At 37.3% G+C, this 18,102-nt stretch overlaps 1 protein-coding gene across 3 annotated transcripts in view; it reads left to right on the top strand.

The window, feature by feature from the left end:
• The window catches only part of PPP4R3A (protein phosphatase 4 regulatory subunit 3A), a 44,546-nt gene that overhangs the window by 20,722 nt on the left and 5,722 nt on the right, over nucleotides 1-18,102 (top strand). For all 3 annotated transcript variants that reach the window (XM_051621119.1, XM_051621120.1, XM_051621121.1), the window contains 8 exons: nucleotides 1,969-2,586; nucleotides 11,470-11,547; nucleotides 11,658-11,774; nucleotides 12,278-12,394; nucleotides 14,930-15,061; nucleotides 15,156-15,258; nucleotides 15,391-15,549; nucleotides 16,579-16,748. In XM_051621119.1, coding sequence (XP_051477079.1) covers nucleotides 1,969-2,586; nucleotides 11,470-11,547; nucleotides 11,658-11,774; nucleotides 12,278-12,394; nucleotides 14,930-15,061; nucleotides 15,156-15,258; nucleotides 15,391-15,549; nucleotides 16,579-16,748 — 1,494 coding nt within the window. The remainder of the gene's footprint in view (nucleotides 1-1,968; nucleotides 2,587-11,469; nucleotides 11,548-11,657; nucleotides 11,775-12,277; nucleotides 12,395-14,929; nucleotides 15,062-15,155; nucleotides 15,259-15,390; nucleotides 15,550-16,578; nucleotides 16,749-18,102) is intronic.

Below are 18,102 nucleotides of genomic sequence, written 5' to 3'. Positions count from 1 at the left end.
AGGATTTGATATGAACTTAAAGTATGTTTGGGGTTTTTTTAAAGCATTTTCATGTCTTCTTGCTTAACATAACTTTTTAGTTCAATGTAAGTTGATGAAGGGCTGAGGCAACTGAGGTGGTTTAGCCTGGAGAGAAAAAGTCAGGGGAGACTTTTATTGCTCTCTGCAACTACCTGAAAGGAGGTTGTAGCAAGGTGGAGTTGGTTTCTTCCAAGTAACAAGCAACAGAACAAGAGGAAATGGTCTCAAGTTGCACTATGGGAGGTTTAGATTGGATATTAGGAAACCATTCTTTACTGAAAGGGTCGTCTGACACTGGAACAGGCTGCCCAAGGAAGTGGTCAGATCACCATCCCTGGAGGTATTTAAAAGACATGTAGATGTGTTGTTAGGGAGATGGTTCAGTGGCATATTTGTCAGTGCTAGGTATACAGCTGGACTTGATGATCTTAAAGGTCTTTTCCAGCCAAAACAGTTCTATGATTAGGTAGGACTTACCTTAATTATGTCCAGTTCTCTCTCTATGCCCTCTCTCTCTCTGTTCTTAACAAACATCTGTCTCTCCACTCTGTCTTTCAGAGCTTGTTCTCACTCATTTCAGAAATAAAGCAAGAAATCTGGTTTTATAATTTCATGTGTACAGGGAATTCCTTTTCCTAGGAATAAGTCTTTTCAATAAATACTTAATGCTCAATAAATACCACTTAATGTAAATAAGTACATAAATGTTTCCAGGAGCCCTAGCAGTCAAAGGACCAAAAGTTGGGGACAGAAACAAAAAGGAGGGAAAAGGGAAATCGTGTCTTGGGAAACATCCAGATAAGAAACCCAGCTTCCTCAGCCTCATATAAATATATAATACTTCTGGAAGAAGCCAGTGTCTTTACATCCTGTTTTGAAGCCATGCTATTGTATTTGTGTCTGGTGTACTTCAAAGATCTTAAGCTTGCTCAGTCATTAGAGAAATTTGACACTACTTAAACTGGAAGTAGTTGCAGATATATAAACAGGACGGTACATGGGTTTTAACAGCATTCTGGATTTTAATCTTAAGTGTAGGTTGGCTGTTATCCATTAATAGTTATTGCTCCCATTTTTTTTTGTTGATTTCCAAGATAAAAAATAACAGTACCTTTTACTGTTCTACACAGCAGTGCCTTTCTGGATTTGACACATCAGACTCCAAGCAGATACTACAATTAAGATGTCATTAAAGCTGAAGCACTCTGGTGCCCAAGCATCTGTGTCTGTTTTTTTTTTCACTAGTGTGTTCTCTCTGCAGTTTCCTTATTGTATCTCTAGAGAGATCTTTGTACGTACTGTGCCTTATTTCCCTGACAGTTCCAGATTTCAGCTACCCTTCTGTTAATATTAGTTTGTGGTTTTCTGCTCTTAAGAGGGGATTCTGTGCCTCTGTTGAGTATTTACAAAGTGAACAGTAACAGAGTTTGACTTGCAGCTTTGCAGAACTGAAAACATGAATTAAATTAACACGATTCACCTCTTTCCTCTGAGGTAGCAGAAGCTTTGAAAAGCCACACGAACAGTTTAATAGCCTACAGATAAATGGTTAAAGCTATCACTTCAATAATGTAATGCTTTTCAAAATCTGCCTGCAGAGAATAAAGACTGGAAACAAATAGCTTAGTTCAATAGTCTATTAAAAAGTCATCTATAGGAGTAATTATGAATTTCCTTTTTTGTTTGAAGTACTCAGAAAATGTCGTTCTTTTCCTTACTCTTCCTCCTTTTTATAGAAAATAAATAGAAATAAGTATCTAATTTAGAAACACTTTTGTTAAGCCTTCTAAGAAATCTTGTCCTTATATTTCCCAAAGCAGCTGTACTCCAAGTCAGACTTATATTTGCACTTCTATTTTGGCAATACAAAAAAAAGTAACATTTAAAAAAAAATAATGTTCAAGTAAATATTAAACTCCACTTTTTTGTATGCATCTTATTTTGTAGGTTCAAGGCAAAGATCCTTCTGTTGATATTACTCAGGACCTTGTTGATGAATCTGAGGAAGAACGTTTTGATGATATGTCATCACCAGGTCTAGAATTGCCATCTTGTGAATTAAGTCGACTAGAAGAAATTGCAGAACTTGTGGCATCTTCGCTGCCCTCACCGTTACGTCGTGAAAAACTCGCACTAGCACTAGAAAACGAGGGCTATATTAAGAAGCTCTTAGAAATTTTTCATGTGTGTGAAGACTTGGAGAACACTGAAGGACTACACCACTTATATGAAATTATCAAGGGAATTTTCCTTTTGAACAGAACTGCACTTTTTGAAGTCATGTTTTCCGAGGAATGTATAATGGACGTAATTGGATGCCTAGAATATGATCCGTCTTTATCACAGTCACGGAAACACAGGGAATTTCTGACTAAAACAGCAAAATTTAAAGAGGTGATTCCTATATCTGATCCAGAGCTGAAGCAAAAAATACATCAGACATACAGAGTACAGTATATTCAAGATATGGTCCTACCCACTCCCTCAGTTTTTGAGGAAAATATGCTATCAACACTTCATTCTTTCATCTTTTTTAATAAAGTGGAAATAGTTGGTATGTTACAGGTAAGTTTGAAAATTTCATAGTCTATCTGCACTTGGCCAGAGAAAGTTGGATAATTTTTCTTTGAAAAATTGAGGTGCTTCAGTGGAACCTTCCATTCTGTGATTCTGAAAGTTGTTTTGAAGTATGACAAAAAGGCGAGGATTTGAGTATGAGCTGCTAAATATATGTTCTTAAATTTCAAATTTTGGACTAGATTATCTAACTGGAACTAAAATGGTCTAAATGAAGCAAACATTTAGAATCCCAAATGAGGTTATTTGGAATTAATAGTACTGTTTGCTTTTTGGAGTGTTGATTTCACAAACATAATATTATACCAGGGTATAAATGTTTCTAATTTTCAAGTAAATTAAGTTAGTTGTTTGGAAAGTACAGGTTCAAAACATAACATTACCTTAGATGCTTGAATGTTTTCTTAGTTGGTCTTATAAGTCCCTAAAAAGTACTGCTTGGAATTACCAGTTTTTCATTATGTACATGATGTATATCTTAATGCAAATGTAAAAAGATTATATGAGCCTCTTTATATCTTACCTACATGTGTTAGATATTCTGTACCAGCCCATGACCTTCCTGAACTGTGTAGAAAAAGGTGGCACATCTCTGTATTGGGATCCTCCTAAAGCTTTCAGATAACTCAGTGGATTGTTAGACCACATGTATTTTGGCTTGTAGAAGTTAATTATCATTATCTTAATTCTTCTAACTCTTAATAAATGAATAGCCATTGTCTTTATAGGGGCTACCTCATCTGGAGAAATGGACAAAGTGCTGGATGCCACTGATTAATTTAATCATATCATGGAATGGTTTGGGTTGGAAGGGACCTTAAAGATCATCTAGATCCAAACCCCCTACATGGGAAGAGACACCTCCCATCATATTTATCTTCAGCTGAATCTCAGAACACGCTTTGTTTAATTTAATGGAAAATACAGCAAAGTAGAGTAAAAATTCCTATTGCAAGTTCACTCAGCAAATCATTATCAAAACTAGGCCTCCCAACTTTTCCTCCATCCTCCTCAGTTGATACTGGTATTATTTAATTCACTCTCTTGAACCTTTAATCTGTTACGTCTGCACATGGAGTATTTGATAAGCAGCTAGATGTGCAAGACATTGCCCAAGCCTGGCACCTGAGGTGTGTGCCTCACTAACTGGAGACAGACCATCACTTATTGGAGAAGACACTGGAGACCTGGTGGAATGCCTGGGGCATCTTCAGTAGTACTAGACCTCAGCCTGATTGAACCAAAATCTTTACATCTGTATGTGTGTCCTTGATAAACAAAGTGACAAATGCATATCTGAAACAGTTAGAAGGCCTTAATAATTTTGGAGGGGACGGTTTGGGAAGCTTACAGGCTTGACTTTGAGAGTGCTAAAAAAGATTCAGTTAAGGGGTCTCAAGTTGAGTATCCAGTATGACTAGTGTGTCTAAAATATCTTCACCTGTTTGGAAGGGTTGCTAATAGCAAAGTCCTGAGAATGATATGCTTTGGCTTGAGGAGGAGGGGAAGAATTATTCTGGAGTTGTCGTGTCAGTGGCTGATTCTGAAAAGGAAACTGGATGAGGAGAAAAGGGACCTGATTCTGCAAATTCATTAAGGGCGTTTTCCATAAATCCCAAGATAACTTGATCAAAGACTAGAAGCTGATTAGTTTCTTTTTTTTTAAATTTATTTCCCCTTGGAACCTTTGTTAGGCTAATAGATGTAGGGTAGACTTGGGTTAGAATATCAAGGTTTGATGTGGTTGCAAAAGTTGTTAGTTACAGTTTACAGCTGGAGTATCAGATCTAGTTTCGATTTGTTTAGTGACCACAGATTTCTGAACCTTATCTTCACTTCTGTTGCTGTTGTCTATGGTTGAGAATAAAGTATACTGCCTATATGGTGTAATCAGAAGAATTAGCATTTCATGACTTTCAAAGTTCAATAAATATTTCAAATTATTCAAGTGTGCTCTACAGCTTGGCAGAGCCAAGGGTGGTAGCACACATGAAGAAAACACATCCTGTGCTATACTGCATTTCTTAGCCCTTTCACAATACAGCTCTATAGCATTGAGGGGGACTTCCCTGAGATTATAGATAAGAATGTTGGGTATTATTTGACATTGCTGATGAGTTCTTGGTTTTGGGGAATTGAGAGGCCACCACACATTATATGCCCATTGCATTTCTAAGAGATCAGAAGGCTTGATTGAGTGAGTTTTCAAGTTCTCACAGTGTAGCTCTAAGCCAAGGTTTAAACCTACTTACCTGGCATTCATTTATTTATAGAGCAGTGTGCCAGGTTGCACTTTTCTGTAATCTCTGCCTGCTAAAGTTTTGTTTTCCCTGTTTCTTTCTCCACCCCTCCCATTCCCACAGTCCATGTATAAAATGTATGACACTGCTACTTCTTATTTATTTAAGCAGAATAAATAATATTCTGATAAGAAAATTAAAAGACTGCTTTTGCTCATTTCACTTTCATAAGTAATTCTTAATCTCTTACATCAGTGGTTTAACGTGCATTTCTGTAGCTGGTTGTATCACAATACTTTGGTGGGGAAGTGTGTGTTGTTACATGAAAGATTTAAAGTTGCCTGTAACTGGAGTTCCTGGCATTAATTATTTTAGATCTTATGAGATCTTGGTGCTCACTAACCTTAGATGTGTACATAAGAAGCTGTTTCTTTTATGAGTCATTATCAATTGAAGATTTTCTGGGATGGTAGTTTATTAGGAGCCATGGATGTCTCAAGTTCTTAGTTATTTGATGTGTAATACAGGTTGTTATGCTTCTGCTGTTTACTTTAGGTTGTCTCTCCTGGGTCATTGAGGGTGACAAAAGAGCTGTCTTTTTAGAAAATTTTACTTCTCAGATTTAAAGTAAGCTCACTGAGCAGCTGGTGTCCTGTGATGTATTACAAATACTGCGTTTACTGAGTTGGTTTATGTTCTGTTCTTCTCACTCTGGTTGTAAAAAAAAAAAAAGAAGAAAAATTGTTACCTTCACCAAGAAAAAAAGATGATCTTTTAAGATCCCTTTTCATATTAGGCTGTGTATTACATAAAGTGGCACTTTGCACTACCCTCATCTTATTAACTGAGCCATACCTTAGTTACCAGAAGGTGACTAGAAACTTGTGCAAGACTCTCTGCAGGTTGTGCCCTATGCTTTTTGACATCTGACTTGACTTAGTACAACTGCTGGGTCATGTTTAAGGTATTTGGTGTCATTGAAGGTCTGTTTTTCAGTTTTAACTAGTGAATTATATGAATAACAATATGCTTATTCTTAAGAGTCCTGGCTTTATTAGGAGAGATTTTGTCTTTTTTAAGGAAAATAAAATAAACAACCCTAGAAATTCTGTAGTCATAGAAGGAACCGCTTCCATGATTTTGCTTTCTTTGGTAGGTAAATAACTTATACTTGTTCTGTGGTAAAATCAGAAGTAGTGCATGGATCATCTTTAGCATTTAGGGTGTTCTTCCCTCTTTATTCAGTAAGGTTAGCTTTCTGTGATCTTTATAAAAATGCTTGCTCTGATGGGCTTTTCTGAGTTATGGCGATTAGTCTATTTGTGATTTAATTGCCTAAGATCTGTCAATTTAAGTAATATGTAAAGCTCTCACTAAACTAGATACTGTTGGTCATGATGGATAGTCAGTGCATTATACCAGTATTTCCAGTCTTCATAATTAACTGCTGTGGAAGCCTGCTCAATTACAGGTTTTATGATTTGCTGACTTAAGATGAGAAAGAGGTATATAACATTTTTTTCCAATTTCAGCCCCTCCTAATATGCTCTTACTGCTTGGGGTCCAGCCTGTTCTAGTCTTGAGATGTCATAGCTACCAAGAAACCTTGCTGAAACATGGAGTTCGCCAAGTTTTGAGAATGGGGGTGGGACAGGTAAGTGGTGTTTCTTGCTTTATATGACGCTCTTTTGCAATTTAAAAAATATATACTAATGTTCACACTGGAGGCCACCAGTTCTTTCCCTTTGTATTATTAACTAGTTTTTTTAAAAAAACAAAAACTTGCAAAACTGCGCCATAGAGTGAGCAAACACTGTTTCCCTTCCGTTCTCTCCCCCCTTTCTCATTGGCGTGTTCTTTTTGCCAGCAAGATCCTGAGGTGTTTTTGTCTTCCAGAATACAAAATACTCTTAGGATTGCTTTCAAGTATGTGCATTCAGATGTCAGTGTTTTTTATTTTCAGGAAAGTGGAGAGTAGAAGGGGAAAATTGAATATATGTTAAAACAATTTCTGTGCCTAGTAGAGCAGTGATCATGTGGCATTACTACTGGTTAATAATTTTTCCAATACAGAACTATTACTAATAGTCCCTATTCCACTTTTCAGTAACTAAAAAGTCATAGGCATTTAGGTGCATCTGTATGTTTTACTGAATTTCTATATAACAACAGTCTGGTTTTAATTTTGAAAGTAGTTTTACAGATAGTTACTTACTCTTAACAGAACCCCATGTATATAAATATAATTTCCTGTTGCTGTTTTAGGGGAAGAATTGTTTCAGTGCAAGTTCATTATTTTACCCAAATGTATTAGAATTGGAATGTCTTTTGCTAGTCTGCTGTTTTGCGTTAGTTGGCTCAGAAATAAGATTTACCTTGCAGTGAAGTGTAAAAGGATGCCACTTTCTGGGGGAAATGACTTGATGAAAGAAGTTTGCAAGTGGTGCATGCTAATGATTTCTGACATAACTTTTTCATTGTAGAAAATTATTTTCCATGTGTGTAGAAACTCCAGATGTAATCCAGTGGATCCTGCTGCAGTTTCAGTGAGCTGTCTCAAGTGAAGCTAGCTTATTGATAGCAAATGAAGGCATGTGTGGGAAGGTAGTCTGGGATAAAGGAGACTGAATAATTTTAAACTATGAAATCTGCTGGTCTGGTAGCATGAAGGAATGTATGTTTGAAGCTGTACTTCTCTGCTTGTAACGTTTTATGAAACTCACTTTCTGGGCTGAAATATTTCTGCCTAAAATGAATATAGAAGTGGAAAACAGGATAGAAAGTAAACTCTTTTCAGCTTAGGTGATGTTGAGTTTCTTGGATGTTTTTTTGAAAAAAAGGTGTTTCATCACTTGTCTCTAATCACAGTCAGGAAGTATCTGAAACCTGATAGTTTTGAGAGCTCTGCTGTTGAAGAATGTTTTTTAAGTGCCTTTTGGGAGGAGGAGGACTGCTTTGCAAGTTGAATCGCAGCTGTAAATAGTGTCTTTTTTGTGATCATAAATGGTCTTATTTTTAAAGTAATAAATGATTGAATGAGTAGATGGCCTGGCTTAATTTTATCTTAATGAACTTTGAAAGGTATTAAACCCTGGGGGGATCTACTTAGATCCGGTAGAAACATAAATTAATATACTTAGTGTTTGATACATGCATAGTAAGGATTTCACATTTAATTATTTCTGTGCATGGAGAAAAAGCTAGGTTCTGCAGTTGTCCTTAAAACTGTCATTTACAGTTTTGTTTTCTTGGAAAACGGTTGTGACCTTCACAGCTTTTAAGATGCATCCAAATGGGTTTTGCTACTTGTCTGCTTGAAGAGGCCAGAGACTGCAAAGAATTATGCATTTGCACTGTGTTCACTTCATAGATATATTTTGGGGCACTTTTGCAAGTTAGAAAAAACCAAAAAATTTAAGCTTGTGCTGGTACTTTGTGACTTCTAAAGTATGTGAACTCAGTTCTCAGACTGTTCATGTCCATAGACTCTGGCTGTATTGTTCAGGAGCATATATTTAGATATGCTGCCCTTGTCAGTAACTTTGCATCTTGAGAAAGAGAATCTTGTATTTAGAATGTTCATTGCAATCACAATTTTTCTGTAAATGTGAGAGAGTCTAGAATTTTCTCATAATTAGCCACCTGTCTAACTGTCATTGAGCATCTGACATATTGCCTAAATACATTTCAGGGCTAAGACGTAACTGCAAAGTTAGTTATAGATTGCTCTTATTTTCTTGGAATAACTGCCATTTACTGTGTTTAGTCCATGTAAGGGTGGGTATTTTGAATCTGATCCGTCTTCATTTGTCTGATTTTAAATAGATCACAGTTGTTCTAAGGCCTAGACATTTCAAATAATTCTATTAATTTAAAAATATTATGTATTTAATGGAGTTTGGGAGAATTTATGGTGTGGGAAATGCTTCAATATTATCATCTATTCAGAATTGTAGAATACTATATTATAGTATGTAAGGTTAAAGAATGGTTAACTTATGCAGATGTGAAGCATTAGTGTTAGCACTGAAATCTTCATTACTTCCCAATGTTAGGAAGTCCCTTCTACAAGCCCCAAATGTTTGACAGCCCAGTAACAGGGTGAATGGGTTGGTCTCTGCTGCAGATGCTGTATCTTGAACCAGGCATGGGTCTGGTGGGATTTGGTCAGAGAGCAGAGCTGGGATCTTGTCTACACCTTCCTGCCCAGTAGTGACACTACCTGCTGTCCTCTGCCCTGTAGTCCTGGAGGTGCATCTTCCCCAGCCACCTCTGTTTCTGGAGCTCAGCAGGGGGTCATAAATGAGACCCATGTATCACCAGTGCTGGGTGTCCTCTACTTGCACATTTTGACTTAAAAAAATAATAACAGTGGTAGATTCCCCCACATTGGACAGTTTAAAGTCTCAGCTTGACAAAGTGCTGAGCCATCTCATATAAACTATAGTATTGCCTGGAAAGGTTGGATCAGATGATCCTTCAGGTCCCTTCCAACCTGGCATGCTATGATTCTGTGATCTGATATTTGGGGTAATACTGTGTATCTTTTTATGCTGAAGTGCACTAATTACGTTTCTGACATTTAAATGCTGAAATTTACTTTTTTTTTTCCCCCAGTGATCACTCTGGGCTATTTCTGTGGTATTGACTTGCACTGAGTGTCAGGTATTATGAAGGAGGTGAAAAGTTAATTTCACAGTAAGAATGGGAATTCTTACTGTGAAAGGGGTTGCACTTTCCAGCTGGAGATACGTGTGCATCTTCTCAAAAGTTTTGGTAGATGAGATTAGTTTTATATTAGTTTTATATCTTGATCAAAATAGCAAAAAGAGAAATTAAAGCAAATTACTTAGCCTTTTCTGAAGTGCACTGCTAGTCATGGAGAAGGACTTGCATGTACTTCAGAAGAACTGGGTTTTCGGTTTTGTTTTTTTCAGTAAACAAGTATATCAATATCTCTGCTGTGGGTCAGATATGTTATCAGTAATGTCTAGCAAGTATTATTAGAACAGAAAACTTACTAAGCCATGTAACAGCTGGGTAGCAGGTAGACAAACATCCTTGCATTCTTTCATCACAGCTTAAGTTATTTTTCTTGAAATCAAAGACCTTAATAGTTGTTTTAAACATGTTTGTTGATATCTGAAAGTCAAACTTTGTATTTCCAGTGCTTGACTCTCTATAGTGAATTTCAGTAAATCTCAAATGAAGCCTCTCCTATCTCTTTCATTTTGATTTTGAAGCAGTCACAGAAATAGCACCTGAAATTGTCCGCAAATCATTCTTTGTTCTTTATTACTAGACTGTAGGGTCGGTTTAGAAGCACAGCACAGAAGAATGAAAGAGGAAGAGTGTGGCATATCCTAAATACAGGGTTTACCTTAACAGTGTGGTGAAATGCCTTGTAGGGTAGTAGCTCATGCCAACCTATTTTGGGTTTATCTATGTTGTGCAGTGCCATGTAGAGGTCCTGGACTGGGTTGTGACAGCATCATAGCTGCATTAGCATGGTGTGCTATTGGAACTGAGGTACTCATTTTCTCAGCAAGGCTACAAGGTGAGCCTGGAGGAGCTACCTAGGTAATTTGTAGTATAAGAATGTTTACGTGGATGTATTGGAAGTACTTGCATGGTTCTGCTTTATGCTGTGCAAATATTAGTGAGGCAGCTTGGGTTTCCTAGCACTGTGGTTTTGGGATGGAGGAATATTGCATGTGGTGTTACTCATTTCAAGAGAAACCACACTGACAGCTTTTTTTAAAAAAATCTTTGTATCTGATGTGCAGGTATCTTTTTCAAGCAAGTGCTCGAGAAAGCTCTCATTACTGTATGATATTGGGAAAAGGATGGGGAAAGGTTTGTTTCAATAATCTAGTTAGGACTGTAAAGGTGGTGGGAAGAGAAGTATGGCTACTTTCAGTCTCAATACACATTTGTAATGTGTTGGCTGCTATTTGTAGTTTTGTTAAGGTACAGCACCATGAAAAATAACAGAATGGTTTTGATTGCTGCCAGCCACAATGCCCAGTAAATGCTGTACATAATAGGAACAGTTATTTTTATTTGGTTTCTAGAATTCACCCTTTTCACAACACTGGAGGGAAAGAATCTCACCTCATTCCTGCTATTCTGCAGCTCTCCCTTCATTGTGTCCTTGCTTAGTTCTGCTGCAAAGATCTTGTAACATTCCAAAGATGTAGGTGTGTAGGGATGACTGGGAGATCATGTTTATCAAAATATGTAAACAGCTGAAGCAAGGTTATTGTAGTGTGGTTTAGGGGGATGGGCATGTGACAAGGGAGGGGAGGTTAGAGAAGAAGTCGTAGACAGAATTATGAGAATGGCAGCAGAGAATAGAACCTGGACAGCCAAAAGGCAATACAAGATAGATCATTACTAAGAATGAAGTGTTGAGGGATGGGGAGGTGTTGTACATGACAGCTCAAAAAAGAAGATTCATATTAGTTTGTTTGAAAATTTAATTAGAAAGTTAATACTGGTACGATTAACTACAGTACATAAGCATATGTTCTCTTAATTGCAGGAGGCTTGGTTCAGAAGAACTTTGTATTATACTTGGATGCCTTTTGATATTGTTAAATAAAAAAATTGTATTGTTTTGCCTTTGTAGGAGGATGAAAAATTTCTGACAGACTTGTTTGCCCAACTAACAGATGAAGCCACAGATGAGGAGAAAAGACAGGAATTGGTAAGAAGTCTGTAAAATATACATGAAAGGGACAGTTACTACAAAGTGATGCATGCATTTTTTTTTTAATATTTTTTATTACTAACTAGTATGTTGTTCCTGTTTTTCAGGTAAATTTTCTTAAAGAATTTTGTGCGTTCTCTCAAACACTGCAGCCTCAAAACAGAGATGCATTTTTCAAAACCTTGTCAAATATGGGCATACTGCCAGCACTAGAAGTCATACTGGTAAGTCAGCTCAGTTTATTTGTTATAATAATTATATTTATCTCCAGAAAGGTTTGGGTTTTTTTTTAAAGTATGCCAGATTTCAGTCTCCTGGTTTTCTGAAATGTTTGCTTCATTTGTCTTGTCTTAGATTGAGATTGAAAGATTTAAAATATTTTCATAAAACTTTTAAGAGCAGATCCAATATGACATTAGTAAGTGCCCTGGCATTCTTACATGTTTGTTTTCTCATTCTCATTTACTGTCTTTACATGCTTCTTGATTTACAGCTAAGGAAATAGGGAAATAGACCAAAGGTCAGGGAAATTATAGAATTTAATTTACCCAACAGTTGTCATATGTACAAATAAGAGGTTAGGGTAAATTCAGTTGTAAAATACAGTTTTATTAGTAGTTAGGTATGACTTGTAAATAGGAATTAATAGCTATAGGTTTTCGGTTTTTCATTCCATTTAAGCCTATTCATTTAAGGAAATATAAATTTTTCTATTTGGCTTTTCCAGGGTATGGATGATGCACAAGTACGAAGTGCAGCCACTGATATATTCTCATATTTGGTTGAATACAACCCATCCATGGTACGAGAGTTTGTCATGCAGGAAGCGCAGCAGAATGATGATGTGAGTAGAGGGTCCCCAGAAATGTGTGGATTGGTTTTTTACATTACTTTTATATTTTTTTACATTTCCAACTCTTTTAATGACATGAGCCCTAGTTCTGAAGAAGTGTGGGATCTAGTCACGATGGTTACAGGATTCTGAACTACCATGTTTTTAAAAGTTTTGTTAGTCAGGAGAGATAAGTGTTCACATGTTTACATATTCTTGTTCCATTGCATGTAAGGTAAAATGGGTTACCATAAACCACCATTTTGGTTAACATCAGCTGTCATACAAGCAAAACAAAATGTTTTTGAATGATGGCCTCCTTAAAATGTGAAATACAAATTTTGGCTTTGGTCTTAGCCTGTATGTGTGGTTCTAATTTACTTCCAAGAAACCTGTGTTCAGTTTACTGTCCCACACATTGAAAGTGGAATTACAGTGCTAAGTGTTTAAGAACCCTTTTTGATAGTTTTACATTTCACAGAGATCCTCTGTAGGTTAGTAATACTGAATGCTAGCACGCAACTAGTAGTAATAAAGGTATTTCAAAGTGGCATTCAGTGGAGGTAAATAATACGTTTTTTTTCTTGTATCTGCTAAAAACATGCCAGAGAGCAGGAAGGTGCTGGTGCTGCTACTTCTGTACTGAAAGAGAGGGGTTGCTGAAACAGGGACTGTTGCTGGTGGTTCCAGCCACAATCTGATGCCTGTCCTCTTATGAGGGACAGAGGTAACCAAGCAAATTTAGTGTAGGGATTCCTAAATGTAAATAGTATTTTCTACTTCTTGTGGTTGTTTCTGGGTGAAAATAATCTCATCAAGTTCAATAGCATTATAAATTTTACTGTTGTATGTATGTGGAAAAAAACCTCTTGATATGTAGTCTAAAGAGGGATGCGAATTAAAACTTATGTACTCTGAAGAAGCTTCCAGAAATCAGTTGAATTTTGAGACAGTTAAGTATCTGCCTCTGTAGTTTTTTATCTTTTGGTGTTTCATTCAGACTAAATTGTTAATTTCAGAACCATTTTTAGTTGCTGTATATTTTTTTAGCTGCTTTAAATCATAGAATCATAGAATGGTTAAGGTTGGAAGGGACCTTAAAGATTATTAGAAGCTAACCCCCCTGGTATGAGCAGGGACACCTCACACTAGACCAGGCTGCACAAAGGTTCATCCAGCCTGTCTTTAAACACCTCCAGGGATAGGACATCCACAACCTCCCTGGGCAACCTGTTCCACCACCTTCTTACCCTTATGGTGAAGAATTTCTTCCTGATGTCTAACCTAAATCTCCCCTCTTCCAGTTTAAAACCATTACCCCTTGTCCTGCTACTACCATCTCTGGTGAAAAGCCTCTCCCCAGATTTCCTGTAGGCCCCTTCAGGTACTGGAAGGCCTCTATAAGCCTTCTCTTCTCCAGGCTGAATAGCCCAAACTCACTTGCCTGTCTTCATAGCAGAGGTGCTCCAGCCCTTTGATCATCTTCATGGCCCTTCTCTGGACCCTCTCCAACAGCTCCATGCCTTTCTTATGCTGAGGGCTCCAGAGCTGTACACAGTACTCCAGGTGGGGTCTCACCAGAGCAGGGTAGAGGGGCAGAATCACCTCCCTGACCCTGCTGGCCACACTTCTTTTGATGCAGCCCAGGATGAGGTTGGCCCTCTGGGCTCCAGCACACACTGGTGGCTCATGTTGAACTTCTCATCAACTACCACCCCCAAGTCCTTTTCCTCAGGACTGCTCTCCAGCCATTCTCCCTCCAGCCTGTATTTGTGCCTGGGGTTGTGCCAACCCAGGTGCAGGAGCTTGCACTTTGCCTTGCTGAACTTCATGAGGTTGGCACTAGCCCAGCTCTCCAGCCTGTCAAGGTCCCTCTGGATGGCCTCCCTTCCCTCTAGGGTGTCAGTTGCTCTACACAGCTTGGGATCATCAGCAGACTTGCTGAGGATACACTCAATCCCACTGTCCATGTCTCAAACAAAGATGTTGAAGAGCACTGTTCCAAATACTGACCCCTGAGGAATGCCACTTATCACTTGCCTCCACTTGGACCCTGAATCATTGATCACAACTCTCTGGGTGTGGCCATCCAGCCAGTTACTTATCCAGCGAGTGGTCCATCTGTCAAATCCAAGCCTTGTCAGTTTGGAGACCAGGATGTTGTGAGGGACAGTGTAAAAGGCCTTGCACAAATCCAGGTAGATGATGTCAGTTGTTCTGCCACCATTCACATCTTTGTAGCCTTATTGTAGAAGGCCACCAGATTGGTCAGGAATGATTTGCCATTAGTGAAACCATGTTGAAGATTCTTCTTAGTTGTTTGCTGTTGAACGGCTGACCAGAATGTGTCACTGGCATGTAAAGTTAATTAGTTTCTGTGAAGTTTTGGGGTTCTTGTTTGGCAATTGTTTATATTTTACAAAATCTTGATTGAGCCCATTTGTAAACAGGCAGTAATGGTAACCCTTTCTGAAGCTAATTTCATATTTGGGGCAAGGCAGTAACATCAGAATTGATTTTTTTTGCTTTTTTTTCTCCCCCCATTAGGATATATTACTCATTAACCTCATCATAGAACACATGATTTGTGACACAGATCCAGAACTTGGAGGGGCAGTTCTACTTATGGGTTTGCTTCGTACTTTAGTTGATCCAGAAAATATGCTTGCCACTGCCAATGTAAGTAAATACCTTCAAATTAAATTACAGTTGTTTTTTGTAGAGTATTTGGTGTCCTGTTATATATATAATTTTTTTAATTATTATTCTTTAGAAAACAGAAAAGACTGAGTTCTTGGGTTTCTTCTACAAACACTGTATGCATGTTCTGACAGCCCCTTTGTTGGCCAATACTACCGAGGACAAGCCTAGCAAAGGTAATCTTCTCTGTCAGTGGAAATATACAAGAACTTGAAAATGTTTACCATTGCAGTTGGATATTTGAAGTTAGCTTCTGAAGGCAATATCCTAGATATGTTTTAATTATTTTCTGTTTGTTTTTATTATAGATGATTTTCAGACAGCCCAACTCTTGGCATTGATATTGGAATTGCTAACTTTCTGTGTAGAACATCACACTTATCACATAAAGAACTACATCATTAACAAAGATATCCTGCGAAGAGTGCTCGTTCTCATGGCCTCAAAGCACGCTTTCTTGGCATTGTGTAAGTTTTGAAAGCTACAGAATAAACTAGTATTTTGTGCATGCGAAGTGTTACATACCTTCATTGTGCTGGAGGAAAAATGTTCACAGGTTATGACAATTTGTGACTGAATATGGAATTTCTACTGTTAGAGTCTGCGTTTCTTGTTTGTAGATATGTCAGCTAGTATTAATAAATGATTTTGCATTTTCTAAAAGGCAGGAAGATTTTTGTAAATCTCAATATAGAGGTGAATTGAAGACATGATATTTCAGTATGGCATATCCTAAGAGAACCATTGTAAGTTTTGATGTTTTTTTAATAGAAGGTATTTAATTAAGAGATACAGTTACCTGGCTACATTAAACAGCACAGGCTTTCAGTTTGCTGCCCTTCAGACTCTGATAGTTTCTACACCATGTTCAACACAGTAATAGCAAAGCAGTGTGTCTTAATTCTGGAGGCAAGTAAGAGATTTTTTCCACAGTTCTGTTGCACGCATGGAGTAAAACAAAGCCTAAAGTTGACTGAGCAGTACCATAAGTAAGAAGTATCTTTTCCATTGGTGACTGAATTGCCCAAGTTTGGTTTCAGAACCCTTGAATTCTTTGGATTTTCAGAAAGCGCTTTAAACTGGATGTAAATTAAGCCTTTGCTTTACTATGTGGGTGAAGAAAATGTCATTTACCAATTTTAAAATGAGATAGTTTGCATCCTAATAAAACGGACTTAGTGAAATGTAATGAAACTTACATTTGAATAATAGGAATGATAAGCAAATTTCCCAGGTCTATTGAGAAAATACTTTACCTTGCTCATGTGTAATTAAAATCGAAAATACATCTTTATGTTAATAGTAAGATAGTCAAACAGTAGTATATTATTTATCTAGTAAACATAATGGGTTTTACTTGTACAGTTATGGTGGAGGATTTCTTATAAGTAACTCTTCTTATGATAAGTACTCTTGCTGAGTAGCTGAGTATTTTCTAGATTATTTTTTTTTTCTTAAAAAATTTAAGAATTCTGTGGACAACACTTCTGTTTCAGGTGCCCTTCGTTTCAAGAGAAAGATAATTGGACTAAAGGATGAATTCTACAACCGTTACATAATGAAAAGTTTTTTGTTTGAACCTGTGGTCAAAGCATTTCTAAATAATGGTTCCCGTTATAATCTGATGAACTCTGCCATAATAGAGATGTTTGAATTTATCAGAGTGGTGAGTGCTGTTATATGCTGAAGATAATCACTGCATTGTTTCATCTTGTAGTTCAAGAAGACTTCGTTTTGCTTGTACCCTAAATTATGCTATCATAGTGATATGACCATATGTTACTGTATTTAAATGAACTTTCTTTTCTATCAGTTACATCCTCATACATGTTTTTTCTTACATTCAGACAGTACTGTGGCTTAAAAATTAGATTCACCTGATACTTCATGTACAGTACCCAGAGCTGGAAAGGCAGCCCTAATGAAGTTTTGTCGTGGATGGGCCTGTTATGACAGGAATGTAATTTGAAACTGTTGCTACAAAAACATCAAATTTAGTCATGCTCTGTAATGTCAATTCAACAGAATATGGAAATATACAGAAGAGCCATCAGTCTTTTTTATTATATTAATGGAGTGCTGCAAACTCCCATCCATGGCGAGTCTCTTAGAACATGCACATTTGGCTGTCTAAATAGTACAGTTTCCTCACTGTTGCCGGCATCCAAATTCTGAAAGATGCTGTACAGACTATAAATGTGGTAAGTGGGGCCAAGACACGATGCAAACAGTGATGAAGGATTTAGAGAGAAAAAAGGAGGCTTTGTCACCTTTTGAACTCTTCTGTGCTGATGACCTTGTTCCTCTTTGAGTTGGGACTCAAGGTAATTCAAGACTGAGATGACTTAGTCATTGTGGAAGAGTTGATTTAAAAATGGTTTTGAAACTGTGGTCCTGACTTCTGTGCTGTTTGCCAGTACTCCATGGGATTGTGCAGTCCATGCTGTGAGGAAATAGTCTTATTTTCTTACCCTTTTTACACATAGAGGTACCCAGGTTGCATTTCCATAATACTTCTTTGTATCTGGAAATAGTTTTGGTCAATTTTATTTCATTCAGGTTTCTTTTTAAAGAGATAAATTTAAAAAATTGTGCTTTTGTTATTACTGATGTATTTCCATTTGTAAGATGTGACCTTTGAGCATATACCAAAAGAGGAAATAACCAGTATATTAAGATTTATGTTTTTTTGCTCATTCATAGTGGATGGTAAATCAGGTGTTTATTCTGCAGTGTATTCCAGGGGCTGTGCAGTGCTAAGAAAGCCAAACAGTGCTCAGGAGCAGTTATTTCTGCTGCAGTGTGCAGACCTGTGCTAGTCTCAGCTGTCTAGGGTGGCTTTGAGCAGCCACAACACTAAACTGAAATAGCAGAACAGCTGGGAGGTTTTTGTAAATTACCTTGACTGGCACTATATGGCCACAAAGGGAAAACGCTGATGTTAGTTTCTGATGAAAAATATGTTCCTTGTTCTCATCCTAAAAAAATGCTCTGAATAATTGTTTTTACAAGAGTAATTT

This window comes from Apus apus, chromosome 5 (genome assembly GCF_020740795.1).
Source record: "Apus apus isolate bApuApu2 chromosome 5, bApuApu2.pri.cur, whole genome shotgun sequence".
Classification (NCBI taxonomy): Eukaryota; Metazoa; Chordata; class Aves; order Apodiformes; family Apodidae; genus Apus; species Apus apus.
Note: the sequence above shows the minus strand (reverse complement) of the source record. Positions and strands in the feature narration are given on the sequence as shown.